Source organism: Canis lupus, chromosome 17, assembly GCF_048164855.1.
Source record: "Canis lupus baileyi chromosome 17, mCanLup2.hap1, whole genome shotgun sequence".
Classification (NCBI taxonomy): Eukaryota; Metazoa; Chordata; class Mammalia; order Carnivora; family Canidae; genus Canis; species Canis lupus.
Genome location: NC_132854.1, coordinates 56,652,086 through 56,668,844, shown reverse-complemented (window position 1 = coordinate 56,668,844; position 16,759 = coordinate 56,652,086). Strand labels below are relative to the sequence as shown.

Genomic DNA, 16,759 nt, shown 5'->3' with positions numbered 1-16,759 from the left:
GACCTGAGCTGAAGTCACACGCTTAACTAACTGGGCCACCCAAGTGCCCCTCCACCCTCTCCTCAAGGAGACCGGTTTTCACCAACTGTCTACCCATCAAGTCCAAGGGCTTCGTTTTCTTGTTTTTTCCTAGCACCTCCTACAATCAATCTGAGACACTTCCCTTACTCCTCTTATCAGTTTGCTTTATCTCAGTCATATCCCACACCACCTTCAACTTCTTCCCAAAATGACGCAGTAAGTCAGCACGAGGAAAAAAAAAGTTTGCTTTCCTGATGCACGTGTCCATGTACTTCTTTTTATCAAGACGAATTTTGCACTTCGGTTTATATTTATCACTAGTCGTCCTTTGTGCTCTCATTGTTACAAGCCACCTTGAGTTACCTGAAATCGGGGCTGCATCTTGTTTTTCTAAAACAAAGATGTTATATTTATATTGTAAATCTTCCAACTCATTCTGCAAAATCAGTGTCCTCATTTCTCTCCCCATCCGTCTCCAAACAGAATGGGAACTCCATACGCAGGGGTACAGGGGTCCTCTGATGGTCACTGCTGCACCCCCGGTGCCTTGCACAGTGCCTGGCGCTCGGCAGGACTTGGCAGGTCCTCGTGGAGCGGATGTTGGCTGAATGAGCCTCCAAACACCCTCCCCGATCCTGCTCCTCTCCACGCCTTCTCTGCTTCACAGGAAAATGGTCAAGAACATAGAAGCCAAAGTGAAACTCCGGGGCCAATCACTAGCCCACCATCTAAGCAGGGGTACGTCTTGAGCATACATAGGACCTGACCTCTCTCAACTGCCATGTCCCCAACCGTAAATGAGGATACGAATGGGCTGCCGGGGAGGACGGGGCGGGATAATGCAGATAAAATACCTGGCACGCCGCACGGTGCCCACACCAAGGGCTAAGCGTGGCTCTCTTGTTCACGCTTCTCCCGTTCAGCCAGCGTCACCTGTGCCACCACACCTGCACGGGTCGGCCTTTCTTTCCCCTGCTCACCTGCGAGAAAGACTGCACCCCGACAACAACATCGTTTTGACTCAAATATGAGCAACGCAATAGGCCCAAAGGGAGGGCCTGCGAGTTGTTTTCCTGTGAAAATTATGTATGCCTCTGGTGACAGAGCTTAGACATCTACGGAGCGGCCCTCGGCCTGTTTCTGCGTTCGCAGAAACCACAACCTTCAGTGTACGTCTTACCACTCACGCCCTGCTAGAACTCTTGACCTGCAGGAAATGTCAACGCTGCGCAAACTGGGGGTGATTTTAACTCTTGCTTTATTTTCATTTTTGCTCTTCCAAATAAAGAACAGTGAGCAGCAAATATTTCTTTAGAACAAAGGGCAGAGGGGGATCCCTGGGTGGCTCAGCAGTTTGGCGCCTGCCTTTGGCCCAGGGCGTGATCCTGGAGTCCCAGGATCAAGTCCCGTGTCGGGCTCCTTGCATGGAGCCTGCTTCTCCCTCTGCCTGTGTCTCTGCCTCTCGCTTGCTCGCGCTCTCTCTCTCTCTATGTCTATCATGAATAAATAAATAAAATCTTAAAAAAAAAAAAAATAAAGGGTAGCCCCAGTGGCCCAGCGGTTTAGTGCTGCCTTTGGCCCAGGGTGTGATCCTGGAGACCCGGGATCGAGTCCCACAATCGAGCCTGCTTCTCCATCTGCCTGTGTCTCTGCCTCTTTCTCTCTCTCTCTCTGTGTCTCTCATGAGTAAATAAATAAAATCCTTAAAAAAAAAAAAAAAAAAGAACAAAAAGGGCAGACTACATTTGGTCTATAGCCAGCGTTTGACCTGAGGCAAAGATGTTTTGAGGAAGCAACCCCTGAACACGTCGGGGCGCTCACATTTCACATGAAATAGCTGGTTACCTTGAACACGCTTTACCTTTTCCAGGTTGTCCCAAACTGCTACCAACTTTGCTGACATGCCCCATCCCAAAACTCACATTGCTTTCTGTTGTTGTTGCTGCTGTTGTTGGGAAATTAATGTTAAGTTGAGTGTTAACTAGCTAGAATTTTCTGAACATTAAACGTGTGCAAGGGAGGGCTGTAATTACAATCTGGCCAAACTCACCACTGACGTCCACCACCACAAGGGAGCAAGAGAGGAGAATGAGGACGCTGCTGGGCATGTATCTCACACGGCAATGTCCTAGCTGGAAAAGGTGGTCCCTGCTTTTAAAAGCACGTGTCTCAAAGAAATGCTGACACGGCAGACACACCAAGTTCACTCAACTTTGGGAATAAACATCTGCACAACTGAAGTGGACACACAACCTTCAAACCCCCCTGCAGACGGTGCAAACACATATTACTGGTCATGCCAGCTTTTCTGCAGTCATATTCAATCCTTCCAGACTCCCTGGTATATTCTAGGGCAAACGGGAACCAGGACTTAACAACAGATTTTTTTTAAGTTAATGATTCAGGCAATTCTTGGAATAACTTCCCCTTGAGAAAATGTAACTAAGAGGTCCTAAGGAAGAGACTCCCCAGCTGCTGAGAGCTCAACTCTGGAAACTCCCTCTTTTTCGGCGATGCCTGATGATCCCTCAAACAAGTCGCAAAGTTTAATGACCCTGGAGAAGCCCTTTTTTGCCTCCAGTGAACTTGGAACTCTTTTCAAATACTCATTAGGTCGCTCCATAAATGTTTACCGGATTGAAGTGGGAAACAAAAAGCACTGGAGACCTAGCTCCAAAAAAGCCTTGCTCCCTTCCCCACCCCCACCCCCACCCCCACCCCTACTTCTCCAAACTGGGAGCTCTGGAGCTGAGACTTTAGCCACTCAGCCATCTGAGCCCGGGAGGTGATGACAGCCAGGAGGTCTGGGCAGTGGTTCCCAAAGCAGGACACCCACTGTGTGTGGGGAAAGGCTGGGCGCCCTCCCCGAGCTGCCAACCCTCCCCGGGGGCGGGGGGGGGGGGGGGGGGGGGGGGGGAGTGCTGATGGGGTGGGGGGGAGCTGATGGGGTGGGGAGCTGATGGGGTGGGGGTGGGGGAGCTGATGGGGTGGGGAGCTGATGGGGTGGGGGTGGGGGAGCTGATGGGGTGGGGAGCTGATGGGGTGGGGGTGGGGGAGCTGATGGGGTGGGGAGCTGATGGGGTAGGGGGTGGGGGAGCTCATGAGATAGGGGGGTGGGGGAGCTGATGAGGTGGGGGGTGGGGGAGCCGATGGGGTGGGAGGGTGGGGGAGCTGCTGGGGTGGGGAGCTGATGGGGTGGGGGGGAGCTGCTGGGGTGGGGAGCTGCTGGGGTGGGGGTGGGGAGCTGAACCGCAGGCACGTCCTGCAGGGGTCCCAAGGCCCCAGCCCCTCCTTCCCGTGCAGAGGTCCCCTGCTGCAGCCCCAGCCCTCGGGAGCGAGCAGACGTCTCGGGAACAGGGCAACGCAGGGCAGGACTCGGGAGCCGCGCTCCCGGGCGCGAGTCGCAACTTGCCGGGCTCACGCAGCAGAACCGGCTCACTTTAATGGCTTTGCCTTTACTGCCCCGAGCCGTCCCCTCCCGCCCCCCCCGCAAGGATCGGGTCACCGAGCCCTCGGGGGCGTCGGGCGCAGGACGGACGCGGGAGCCGGGCCCGGGGTAGGGGTTGGGGTTGGGGTTGGGGCGGGGGGGCTGCGCCCCGGGCTGGCTGGAAGGAAGAGGAAGCCCGGCCCCCGCCCGCCGCCCGCCGCCCGCCGCCCCGGAGGTCGCGGGGCCCCGGCTGCACCGCCCGCTGCCCTCGGGGTCGGCCCCGGGGGCGCCCCCTTTGTCTGGGTGTCCCCGTCCCGGCGGGCGACGCCTGGCGCGAACCCCGGGCTCGCGGGGTCGGAAGCCTCAGGCCCGGCCCGGGCCGCCGCGGTGGGGGGGGGGGACCCCGAGGCCCGCGCGCCCGCGGACGCCGCACCCCAGCCCCCCGCGCGCTGCGCCGCCGCCTCCCCGCGCCCACGCGCGCCCCCGACCCCCCCGGGCGAGGGCGCGACCGCCGGCCACCGCTCGGCCCTCCTCACCTGCCTGCACCGTGTCCGAGAGGTCGTGCCCCGGGGCCGCGGTCCTGGGAAATTCCTTCAGTTTCCGGGCGCTGAGGTTCAGCCCCCCGGAATTGGCCGCTTCCTCCAGCGCGCGCTCCAGCCCCCGGTTCAAGGGCAGGTTGAAGCCGCCGCCGCCGCCGCCGCCGCCGCCGCCCGCGACCCCGCTGCCCGCGGCGGTGCCTCCGTGGTGCTGCTGGTGCTGGTGCTGGTGCTGCTGGTGGGCGTGATGCTGAGGGTGCAGCGCAGCGGCGGACAGGGCAGGGACGAAAGCCTGGGGTTCGCTCCCCGGCGTCGCCATCTTCCCGCGGGCCCCCCCACCCCGCCCCGCCGCTGCTGCGGGGGGGTCGCAGCCGGGCCCCGGGACCCGGAGGCTGCGGTGCGGGCCGGGCCCCCGCAGGGCCCCGCGGCGAGGGATCCTGCCGGACCGGAGGGCGGGGCGGCGGGCGCGCGGGCCGCGGGGCGGCGGGGGCGGCGGGCTCGGCGGGCTCGGGCTCCGAGGCTTCCTGTCCCCGGGAAGCCGAGGACTGCGGCGGCGGCGGCGGCGGCGGCCGGCAGCGCGCATGTGTCTCCGCCCGGCCTGCGCCCTCCTCCCGCCGCCGCGCGCGGCTCCTCCTGCTGCGAGCTGTCAGTCCAGCCCCGCCCCGCCCCCGCCCGCCCCAGGCTCCGCCCCCGCCCCGCCCCCGCGTGGCTCCGGCTGCTGCTGCGAGCTGTCAGTCCAGCCCCGCCCCGCCCCCGCCCGCCCCAGGCTCCGCCCCCGCCGCTCCCCCGCGCGGCTCCTGCTGCTGCTGCGAGCTGTCAGTCCAGCCACGCCACGCCCACGCCGGCCCCAGGCTCCGCCCACGCCCCGCCCCCGCGCGCTTCTGCTCCAAGCTGTCAGTCCAGCCACGCCCCGCCCCAGGCTCCGCCCACGCCCCGCCCCCGCGCCCTCCTCCCGCCGCCGCGCGCTGCTCCTCCTGCTGCGGCGAGCTGTCAGTCCAGCCCCGCCCCGCCCCCGGCTCCGCCCCACGCCCCGCCCACGCCCCGCCCCCGCGCTGCTCCTCCTGCTGCGAGCTGTCAGTCCGGCCCCGCCCCCGCGCCCTCCTCCCGCCGCCGCGCGCTGCTCCTCCTGCTGCTGCGAGCTGTCAGTCCAGCCCCGCTCCGCCCCCCGGCTCCGCCCCCGGGTCACCTTCCCCTCCGCGCCGCACGCTTCTGGGTTCCCTCTTGCTGCTCAGCGTACCGGGGGGCGGGGGGTAGGGGGGAGAACGGGGGCCGAGGGCTTCTAGGGGCTCCGAGAAGACGCCGGCGAGGCTGCAGACCTCGGGGGTTCCAGTGCAGTGACATCACGAGGAGGTGACGGGTTATCTCAATTCTGCGAACGACTCTGGCTCTTTGACCCGCACACCTACCCCCCCCCAAGAGGCCGTCGTTCTTCACGGTGGGGTCAGACCCCACCCCCCCCACCCCCCCCACCCCCCCCACCGCCCCCGCATGTGGGTGCCTGCGAGCACTCAAGGCGGCCTAAGCGGTCTACGTTCATCATCTCATTAATTCCAGGGAGTCCGTGGGAGGAAAAGTGGTTCCCCCAGACTACAGAGGAAGTTAGATTTTTTTTTTAAAAATCTATTTTATTTTACTTATTTGTTGTTTGGTCTAAGGTCACACCCGTGCAGCCAGAGGCGGAGCTGGATGCGGATTGTAACCCTCGCACCTGTAGGGCTGCCCTCGTCCCCGATAGTCCTGGGCCCGACCCCGGGGGCAAAGAGACCAAGGCAGAGTCGGGTGGAAGGTTTTCTGAGCGATGGGAGGGCCGAGGGGACGGACACGGAAAGGAAGGACTTTGTAAATGAGGGTGGTTCTCGTGCTGGACGGGATCCATCCTCCCGGGCCCCAGGTTGCATGGTGCAGACGAGGTAAGGAAACCGGTGACCCCGACTAGCCGGTGACTCAGCATAGGTTGGGCCTGCGCCCAGAGCCCGGCACGGTGTCCCCGTGCGGCTGAGGCTTGCCCCCCAAAGGACCTGGGGACCGACGCGAAAGCAAGTTCCCGGTCTGCCCAGACAGAGGCTGGCACAGCACGGGCAGCAAAGGGCCCACCAGCTGAGGACTGAGAAAACCCCACTGCTCGCTCTGAAGTCGCAGCTCCAGCTCTCCAGGAACTTCATTTGCGAGGTGACTGTCACCAGGGTCACTCCAGGCGGCTTGGCTGGGAGACAGGAGGATGCATGTGGGAAAATCCTACAGCCCTGCAGGTGGGTGAGCCGGGCTCCCAGACGGTGGTGCAGAAAGATGCTGATGGCCTGGGCAACAGGCTGGAAGTGTGACTTCATGTCCTGGGCACTGAGGTGTGACCTGATGTGTGTCACTTGCGTTGACTGCATGCACGGTGGCCCTTCCTTCCTGCAGGATTCTAGGCGGAGTCAAATGTGCTGATCTGGTGGAGGAGACAAGCGCCACCTGCTGGCTTCCTCCTCCCCCCAAACCTCCTCTCTCACCAACCTCTATTATCCCCTCAACCTCCCAGACGTTTAAAAACCGGGCTTGATATGCTATATGTTGGCAAATTGAACTCCAATTAAAAAAAGAAAAATAGATTGTCATTGTGTTTCAGACAATCGTTTGACACAGCTCCACGCCTAAGCTAGTCTCATTCTCATTGCTATCCTTTGTTCCATAAGCTCTTAGCTTCTTTTAAAACTAATGTTTCTGTATTATGCACACAGAAATACTCATACAGTTTTATACAAATTCATGCACAGAATCTTATGCACATTGTAAATGGTCTTAGTGCTTGCAGGCAGTCTATTTTTTATAGCTTGTAAAAATAAATAAATAATAAAATAAATAATAAAAACCAGGCTTGAAAACAAAAACAATAGTAAATAAAAGCACACTTGTATCACCTTCGAAAACTAACCCCCTTCTCCTCTCCTTACTGGCCTTTCTCCAAAAGGTGAGTTAGAAACAGACACAAAGAATTTCCAATGGAAAAAAAAAAAAAAGAATTTCCAATGAATATCTTCAGCTAAACCAAAGTAGTCCCTGCCACCGGTGTGTACAGTAGGGTTGGGGACATCTAGCAGATTGCAAATTTAGTTCAGGTCGCAAATTGTAGTGATGCATCATAGAAAGCATCTTTTTTTTTTTTTTTTTTTAAGATCACAAATTCTTTTTTAGGGGAAATGATGGAATAGGAGTTCAGGATTTGTTTTTCAACAAGTGCTCAGTCCTCCCGTTAGGTTGCCGCAGTCACTACAGTTTGCTTTTCCTTCTGCGGATTGCTAAAGTGCAAACTCCATGGGGGTGGGACCCACCCGGTGGAACCCACCCATCTCTGTAACTCCCACCCCGGGGTCTAAGATAGTACTTTATGTGTAATGAGTGCAGGAGAAATATTGGTAATTCAGCATTGCGCAATAGGCCGAGTGAGCAATACACCTGTCTATTGCACAAAAGAAAGCTTGCCATTTGTGGGCATGTCTTTCAAATGAGGTCCCTGAATGAGAAAGTTTTTCCTTGAAAAACTTGACCCTTAAAACTGACCTTGATTTAAAAAAAAAAAAAAACTGACCTTGATTATTTTTAGATATTCAAGAACTTGACAAACTATTTTCTCTTGCTGCCTTGCTTGCCTATTTTTCTCAAAAAAAAGATGGACATCACTGTTTTATCAAATACTCTTCCTACTTCTTCTGGAAACAGGACCGTCTTCCCATTCACTCTCCCCGCTCCATACGTACAGTTGTTTGATAGCAGCAGTGCTATGACGTCGCCCCGGCTGGTCATCCTGGCTAATCTAGAAGCGGACTTCTGACCAAGTGACAGGGCACTCAGAGGATCAGAGGGTCCTGATGATGTCCAAACCCAAAATTCTGACCGTTCCTGATTTGTGTCTTTAGTTTCTACGAGATATCCAGCATATTTGTAATGCATTCTACTGGTCCCCTAAGTCAATTTTATTTGGTTTGCTCTTAGTGCAACCAAGAGCTCTAGTTCATGCATTAAATTTACCATATTTTAGTCTTTATTCCCTCTCGTGTCCCTGTAGAACTTTATTTTTGGATGGTCCACTAATAATTTCTTACAAACTATTTGGATAACCCAGCAGATTTTTTTTCATGCTTTATCTTTAGTACCTTCCAATCATGTTCACAAAAAAAATTTTTTAAAGATTTTATTTATTTATTCATGAGAGACACACAGAGAGAGGCAGAGACACAGGCAGTGGGAGAAGCAGGCTTCACTCCAGAAGCCCGACGTGGGACTCGATCCCGAGTCTCCAGGATCATGCCCTGGGCTGAAGGCGGCGCTAAACCGCTGGGCCACCCAGGATACCCCATTTTTACAAAATTAACAGGATTCGAATGACTGAGAAAATGGAGGACATAGAAATATTCTCAGATTAAAATATTGGTTATTAGGAGAAAAGTGATCAGTTTCATCAACAAATTAAAACATTTTAGAACCTATGTATTAAAAAAAAAAAAAAACTTCTGTGCTCTGAAAAGATGCCAGACTCTTCCATATTTAAGACCCAATTCTTTTATTCTTGCTGGGAAAATAGAGCTTATAAGAATCGAACTTAAGAATGGCAGATGGATTTGAGCAGGGCTATTAGGCCTATACCATCTTCTCAGAAACCCATGAAGAATCCTCTTCTGGGGGAAACTCAAACTATTTACCAAAGACATGGGCATGGTCACCCACGTTTGTCCTTCACAGTTCTGACTGCTACCCACTCCCCCACCCATAGCTAATTAGATAAGAGGGGCTGACACGAGATCCAGCCAGCCCCAAACAGGAGAGTTCACCCATTAGACTCTCCTGAAAATTGAAGCAAAACACACGGAGACCATAGTAGAGGAACAGCAGGTATTTGACCCCAAAAGCAGCCAGAGTCAGGACTTATTCGCATCTTTTTAACCTTAATATTCTCCAATCTCCCTGCTTCAGCTTCCTCTTTCTTAAAAAAAAAAAAAAAAAAAAAGAATAAGAATATTCCCTGCATAACACCAACCTTTTTGGTTATTCCCTCCACATGCTCTCTCATACTTAAGTATTCTCTTTGTACAGTATCAGTAAATATTTATAAGTAAATATTTATTTGGAAGTGATCAGAGTGTGTTGTATTCATTTGTCTTCAAGCACATCAGGGGCAGAGCTCAGGCCTTTTTCCCCCAAATGATTCAATAAAAAATATTGTCTGAGATGTTTGTGTATTATAAGGCAACAAGTAACACCCACATGAGTTTCTCTGAAGAGAATCAATATTCCTATCTCGGACATGTTTAAGAGATTTTCCTAGCCTTCAAAAACACCGATCCAAACCAGTTGGTTAATCACAAAGTGAATTTAGCAAAATGAGAAAAACTGATGGCCCAAGTTTTTCAGAAAGCTGAATGTATTTAATATCAAGAATAGAATGTAAATATTGGACTGGGTGTGCACATGGGAGACTGTGCCTTTCCTATTTTTTTCCAAATCATGGTAATAATAAATTCCAGTCAAGTAAGTTTATTCTTATTTGGAAGAGGAAAAAAAAAGAAGGTAGGCTACTAGAGTCAGCTTTCAAATTTATTTTTTAAAAGTTATTTATGGTGAAATCAAAAAGCCTACAAAGAACTTCCAGAATTTATCATGGGTCTGCAAAGAGGATATTACCTGCCCTTAGATTTTGAAATCTTTCACAGCTGACTATTGTCCAGATGCAGCTTTTTTTGCCCTCTCCACTCCAACCTGCCAACACAAATCCTCAACTGCCTCCTAGGGGCTCATTTTTACTTCTCATGGAGCAAAGCAGCTACCACCATGCGACCAAGCCCTGCCCTGCCTCCTTCCCCTGGTCACCTCCCACACTCAAGCAGAGCTCCATCTCCTAGACCAAGGAGATTTTATTCCCCTTTCCACTGCACCTCCTGTTAAATAAAGAAACCACAAAATCTGGGCCATCAAGATAAGATTCTCAAAGAGCTTACCTTCTAGAACCATTCCCTGGATGACAATAGAGGAACTATCCGTGAATGAACGAATTAATAGACTTTAATCTCTGTTCTAGTTTCATAGATACACTTAATCTCATGATAGAAATGCCAGTTTTGTGTGATTTTAAAATTATTTTTAAACAACATGTTTTTAAAATTCTACAAGTGAAATATCATAGCCCTAATAGTATGGCAGGAAGACAACACTCTGACCTAGAACTTCTGAGAGTATAGTGTTTTTTAAAAGATTTATTTATTTATTTGAGAGAGAGCGAGAGAGAGAGCATGAGCGGGAGGGGCAGAGGGAGAGGGAGAGAGAATCTCGAGCAGATGGCACGCTCGGCGCGAAGCCCTACGTAGGGCCCCATCTCACGACCCTGACATCATGACCTCAGCTGAAACCAAGAGTCAGATGTTTAACCGACTGTCCACCTGGGTGTCCCCAAGAGCATTTTGAAAGAACCAATGAGAAAGACTTAGCTTGGACCACCCAGCATGGGAAGCTGAATGTGACAAAAAAAAAGAGTTTTTTAGCTTAATTAGGTTGATGTCTCCTTGAATAAGTTGTAAGGGGAAAATGTCAGTGACCAATAGCTGACTCTTGGGTTCTTGTCAGATCTTTCTTAAGAAGCTACCGGGTGACGAGCCACCGGAAAAAAAGAACTGAAGGGCACCAGTTAACAGAACTTTAACTTACAAAGAAATGTAGTTTTGGCAAACTGGCTTTTTAAAGATATGAATATTCAATTATAGATGATATTAGATAATGGCTTTACTATGATTACTCTCCCTAAATATTTCACATATTTATTATATTGTGTATTATTGGTTTATAATTTAATGGCATATTATTCAATTGCCTTGTTAATACAGAAGTCTCCCCTTATCTGTGCATTTTGTCCCCTGTGGTCTTGATCACCTGTCGTCAGTGGTGACGTTGAAGCAGGTGATCCTGCCGACGTATCGTTAGAAGGTCAGTAACAGCCTAACTACCCCTACGTCAGAGTGCCCATGTCATTCACCTCACTTCATGTCATTACATAGGCATTTTATCATCTCATAGCAACAGAATATCATTATGTGTTAATTTATTAATCTTGGTAATCTCTAACTGTGCCTAATTTCTACACTAAGCTTTAGCCTAGGCGTGTATGTATAGGAGGAAAAACAGCATATCTAGGATGATTTCAGGGAAACACTGGGGCTTTTGGAACGTGTCCCCTATGATAAGTGGGGGGATTACTGTATAATGCATACATGAAATAGTTAGGGGAACCAGTCACTTATTCATACATAAATTGTTTCACTTGCATGGATAAATCGAAGCAGCATTATTATCCAGTATGCATCCTCTGAACCATAGTTCTTCAGGCTGTTAAGGAGCATCATTGTGCCTCAAGGGTTTGATTGCCAAATAAGTTCAGGTTAACACATAAGTTTAGACGTTGTTTCACTCTGGGACTTCTCAGAGTCATCCATCGGCTAATGTGCACTGCAATTGTGCATGAAAGAGAAGCAGCTCACATCCAGCTTTTCTCACGTATATTTGCGGAGCCCTAGATTAGGGTAATCTCACATTGAGAAACCCTGGATTGGGGGACTCTCTCTACTGGTGTTATCTATAATAAATCACAGTTGAATGGGTCCAAATTTACCTCCAAGTCCATATTTAAAATGATGCCAAGTGTCACTAATGCAGCATCTCCTCAGCAAATGACATTCCAGGCCTGCAGTTCATTAGGTGGATTTTAAAAGAACCAAAAAAAAAAAAAAAAAGTCTTCCTATTGGTACTTAAGGCAGTGTGCATCTAACTACCATGATAATGTTCCCCAAAGGCAATTTTTAAGACTCCTGATGTCATTACAGGGATATTTTCCAAATGCGAGGCTGTCATTACTGCTTAAAAGCAGAACTGGAAAGTGCCTCCCAGAAGGGCTGTTCTCCCCAGATTCAGCAGGAAACACTCTCTGGCTACAGTGGCCGTAAGCTTTCTGCATCCAGATGTTACCACTGTTCATGTGCCCAGGATTTCAAGAGTAGAAGTGGAGAACCTCAAGTTCTTCCTCGAATCATTCCAGGGCATCATTAGAAAAGGGGTCAGGGCACCTGTTTGGTTCAGTTGGCTAAGCGTCCAATTCCTGATTTCAGCTCAGGTCACGATCTCACAGGTTGTGGGATTGGGCTCTGCACTCAGCGTGGAGTCAGCCTGGAATTCTCTCTCCCTCTGCTTCTGCCCCTCCCTCTTCTCAGGCTCTCAAAATTCTCAAAACAAAAAAGAAGAAGAAGGTCATAATAACTGGACTTAGGAATAAGGCCAGGCAAAAAAGCAAAAGATCAGAAGCAAAAGCACATGATCATTTCATTCTTATCTCCTGGCAAATCGGGTCAACAGATAGCACGACCCACCGTGGTCCAGAGGCAAAACAAGTTAGAACTTTCTTCAATTGCTGGTTGGCACAGAAACAGCAAAGTCAAAATCAGTGGGATTGGGGCTGGGGGACTGACCAGGAAAGGGAACTGGAGTCTCTCACAGTAGCCACAGGGGAAGCCACCGGAAGCCCCAGACAATCTAGTAAGAACAAGGATGGTCTCAGATTCATGTGGGGGGAAGCAAATCACAAACCGGTGATGGGGAGTGTGTATGGTAGATCTCCTACTGGAGAAATGTCCAGTAGGTCAACAGAGTCCCAGCCCAGTTGGCTGGGATTAAAGACAGGGCCCCAGGCATGGTGCTGAGCTATATTCCAATCAGGAAGCACTTGTGGGAATATCTCTGCCAGGATGTATAAGAAACTGCTAACAGTGATTTGTTTCTGGGAAAGAAAACTGGGACAATGGGCTGGGAGAGAGACTTTTCTTTCTCCAGATACATTTTTGTTCTGTTTACGTGTTTTTCTTAGCGGCTCTAGGACTCTTTTTAAGCAACGAATCATTACGTTTTTAAAGTGCCAACCGAGAAGATTAGAGTTTGGATCACTAGTCCCTGAGGAGCTGCTGGCGAGTCCTGAGGAAGATGTAAATGAGAAAATGCTCTGCAGGATGGATCAGAAGTGATGATGAGACGCAGGGCATGCGGGAGGATGGGTGGGTGAGAAGTGCTGGGAAGGAAGAGGGGGCAAGCTCCAGTGTTCAGCAGAGCTTTGCCCAGCCTGCTTCTAAGCCACTGTCAATCCCGGGTGCTGGAGGTCCGTGGTGGGAGGCACTGCGTCCCACGGTTAAAACAAATGCCAGAGACAAGGCTGCCTTCGAGAAAGCACTTCCAGGGCAGCTTATGAACATCCAGACCTCAGAGGTAGGAAGGCAAAGGAAGTTGAATCAGCAGGCGTAAGCTCCTACTTATTCCAAGGATCTGGGAACTAGGGGCAAGAAAAAATTAAAATGTGACTACAAAGGCAAATGGAGCAGAGAATACTGATTTCATGTTTAAGGTAGGGAAGCTCTGAGAAGATTTGAGGGTCAAGGAAAAAGCCCGCAAGGAAGGTAAGACCGGAGCGCCCAGCAGGAGGAGGTGGAAGTGAGGGTGGCATAGACCGTTGGCCGTATGACATCCAGGAAAGGGGAGAAGATGAGGAGGCCGGGATCCAGGTTGGTTGGAAGGACTCAGATGCCTCCTCTGGAGACTGGAGTGAAAAAGTCAGGAGACCTAGGTGAGAATGCTAATATGCCAAATTAGCAATTTAGGCACCTTAGGGATGGGATGCCAAGAGTCAAAAATCCAAATATGTATTATCTGCTAAGAGCAGAACTGGAGGTTGGAGGTAGGAAGAGAGATTGATGAACAATATTTCTAAATCAGAAATCATAGAGGGGGCACCCCCATTATAATCAGAAACATTTGCTCTCTGGCTTTCAGCCCTAGCCAGCACATTAACCTATCACTGCAATCTTGATGGGTTTCCTCTTGGGTGTATCTATCTATTTGCTTCGAATCCTTCTATAGATTGCAAAATCCAACGGGTCTTAAAACATCTAGCTTGGCATTTAAGATAGAAAAATGGACTAGGTCCTAATAACAGACCACGTCTCCCCCATAAGGTCTCTGTAGTCAGAGGCACGCCTGGAAGTCAGTACACAGTGGGTCATGCCCTCAGCTAGGGAGGCCTCAGGAATGCAGTCCTGTCTCCCCATTCTGCAGATTGGGAAACTGAAATAAATTCACGAAGGTGAATTACTCAACGTTCTGCTGCTGGTTCAGGGCAGAATGTGAACTAGAACTCAAGTCATTTCCCGTGCACTGTATCTCCTTGTCCCTCATGAGACGATGTCACTGCCATGTTTGGACATCTGCTCTTTTCCTTCCACCACTGTGGCTCATTTGCTTTCTGCTGGAGTATGACTTTATGAAAAGGGTATCACCTAGGGTGCTGGCTCCCAGGGCTGATGCTTGGGCATCAAGGCTTGGGTGGGAGCTGATGCATGGGACCTGAGATGGTCTAGCTACTTGTCTCTGGAACACGACAGGCAGCGTGCCCTCGGCCAGCTGCAGGGTGACCTAAGTACCCAAAGGCCAAGTAAAATACAAGGCCATAAGCTACCTGATGTCTACTTCATGTAATGACCCTTCAGGGTCATTTCTGCCATGATTACAAAGGCTGGGTTCCCCCCTGGACTCTGTACCAGTGGCTGGCACAGAACATCAGGCATTGGAGATCCTTTTGACTGCAGATCCTTTGAGGTTCTTTGACAAGAGATATACCCTCCTCCCAGAAAAATGAGCATGAAATCACACACGCACAATTTTGCATACAATTCAAAGGTACTAGAGATGTTTTGAACCTTCTAAGGCTAGTCAAGCATCATCTAGTCAATTCTGACTCTAAACAAAGCTTCCCTATTAAAAAAGGGGGAGGAGGTGCCATAAGACTATCTCAGGAAATATCCTATTTTTGGGGTACAAGCAAGTTTTTCTTCTTCTGAACCCTTGATATTTCCTTTGGGCACAGAAGGGAATCGTGTGACGTTGAAACTGTCTTCCAACACATAAATAGAGGTGGAGGGTAGCTGACGTGCTGCTGCTGCTGCTGCTGCTGCTGCTGACAAAGATTCATCTATACTGATCACGGGCCCACGATCTGTAACACTTTAGATTCCTGTTCAGACTTCCACAGCCACACACCAGGTTTGACCCCCGCCCAGCCTCTCCTAACAGCCTCCCACAGCCCAGGTTCGAGAGTTCATGTGTGCTCAGGTCTTCTCCAGCATTTTGGTCATCTGGCTAATGATGGGGCACCATATGGCAGCAGCAGCAGGATACGGGCATCCTGCCCCCACCAACGGTGTGGCTTCCCGGCGTGAGGCCCACTCCCGAATGACACAAGGCGTCTCTTTTGCGTGAGTCTGCAACCAGGACACAGGTGACGAGGTTCCTTCCACTCGGGGCTGAGTGGGTGGTAAGTGACCTAAATGTGTTTGAGTTCCCTTTCATTTAAGTCATCCATCACCTGCCTCCGTCCCAGCAACTTAGTGCAGCCCGGGTTGCTTCACACGTAGGCACAGATGTAATCTAACTAACCACCCATTACTCCTGCGGGGTTAAAAATCAGGAGGGAAGGGCTTTACTACTGCGTTCAGTGGATTTATTAAACAGATTTTCACCCAACATCATCCCCAAGGGGTTCCAGGGGACTCAGGCTGTTCAGTGGGTTCCCTGGGAGGAATCTGTTGACAGAACCAGGTACCTCCCGTCTTCACACATCCCTAGATGCGCAACTGGGAAGCGCATGGATTACCTTGTGTGGTTGGCAATTCTGTGCCAGGGATGGGAACACGGCCCCCAACAGGTCCAGGCCCCAGATAGTGGACGGTAGTTTCCTGACCAGATAGGAGAAGCACACCTCTTTCAGGCCCTTGCTACTGAGGAGGTTACGCTATCCTCCACTGTCTGTTTCTCATTATACAGGCCTCTCTCCGTGACTGGGACCATTTGGGTCCAGATGCTGCATTAGGCATTACCTGTTTCTCTTTATCATGCCTGAAAATCCACAGGATCCTCTAGGCTTAAGGTTTGCAAAAAACAAAAAGAATAAAAAAAAAAAATGAGGTCAGGCTTTTATTCACTTTTCCCCTCAAACTTCCTTTTCAACTTAAAAAAAATAATCTGAATGCAGATGAGTTATTAAATGCAAGGCTCTTTGTAATGGACAGTTTTCTTGGTCATTAACTATTGAATTAAGTAGGCAAACAAATATGTTTTCAGCATCAATTAGCCGGCCTCGCCTAACTTCAGCCAGCCAAGAAAAAAAAAAAAAAAAAACCCAGAGGGCGTTCATAAATGCAGGGAGGTGGAATGTGTGCAGTCATCCATCCTCGTCCAGTTAGTGAGAGCAACAGTGAAAAATCTAGTATTAGCTTAAAATTTATTTTTGCAGGTTGTACTTTAAGTGCCTGTTTGCTACCATTGACTTCACCCTTGATTTTTCCTTCCAATTAGTAAACCAGTAAGTTTTTGTAGACTGCATGATTTCATAAGATCAGAGAGATGCAGGAAAATAATACATCCTGCAGCTCTTTCTTTCTTTCCTTTTTTTTTCTTTTTTCTTTTTTTGGGGGGTCTGCAGCTCTTTCTTAACTGCAGTGCGAATTGGAGTTCTTGAAGGTCAAGGTCGTTGAAATGCCATGGGTCATGGAAAGAGCACTGACCTGAAAATGAAGGCGCAGCCCTATTTCTAGCAAGGTCACCAGTCAGCTGGGTTACTGGGGACAAGTCGTTTAATTTCCCTGGGACTCAGTTTCCACATGTGCTAAATGAAGAGTCCGGATGGTTGATGTCTGAGATCTTTTTCCTCTGAAATTTCGT

The 16,759-nt window shown here is 50.4% G+C and overlaps 1 protein-coding gene and 1 long non-coding RNA gene across 6 annotated transcripts in view; one reads left to right on the top strand and one right to left on the bottom strand.

Moving 5' to 3' along the window:
* Window positions 1-4,356, bottom strand: part of LRCH1 (leucine rich repeats and calponin homology domain containing 1) — a 212,487-nt gene extending 208,131 nt beyond the window's left edge. The window contains exon 1 of one of the 4 annotated variants that reach the window (XM_072783082.1): window positions 3,985-4,356. In XM_072783082.1, the coding sequence (XP_072639183.1) occupies window positions 3,985-4,303 (319 nt within the window). In that variant the 5' untranslated portion in view covers window positions 4,304-4,356. The remainder of the gene's footprint in view (window positions 1-3,984) is intronic. The other 3 variants (XM_072783085.1, XM_072783083.1, XM_072783086.1) reach the window with 3 other exon arrangements.
* Window positions 4,357-5,215: 859 nt separating this feature from the next.
* Window positions 5,216-7,016, top strand: LOC140608430 (uncharacterized). 2 transcript variants are annotated; one of them, XR_012010465.1, is made up of 3 exons: window positions 5,216-5,334; window positions 5,640-6,233; window positions 6,388-6,581. It is a non-coding gene; the product is annotated as an uncharacterized lncRNA (long non-coding RNA). The 2 variants fall into 2 exon arrangements; XR_012010464.1 differs by having other exon boundaries at window positions 5,640-7,016.
* The last annotated feature ends 9,743 nt before the right edge of the window (window positions 7,017-16,759 follow it).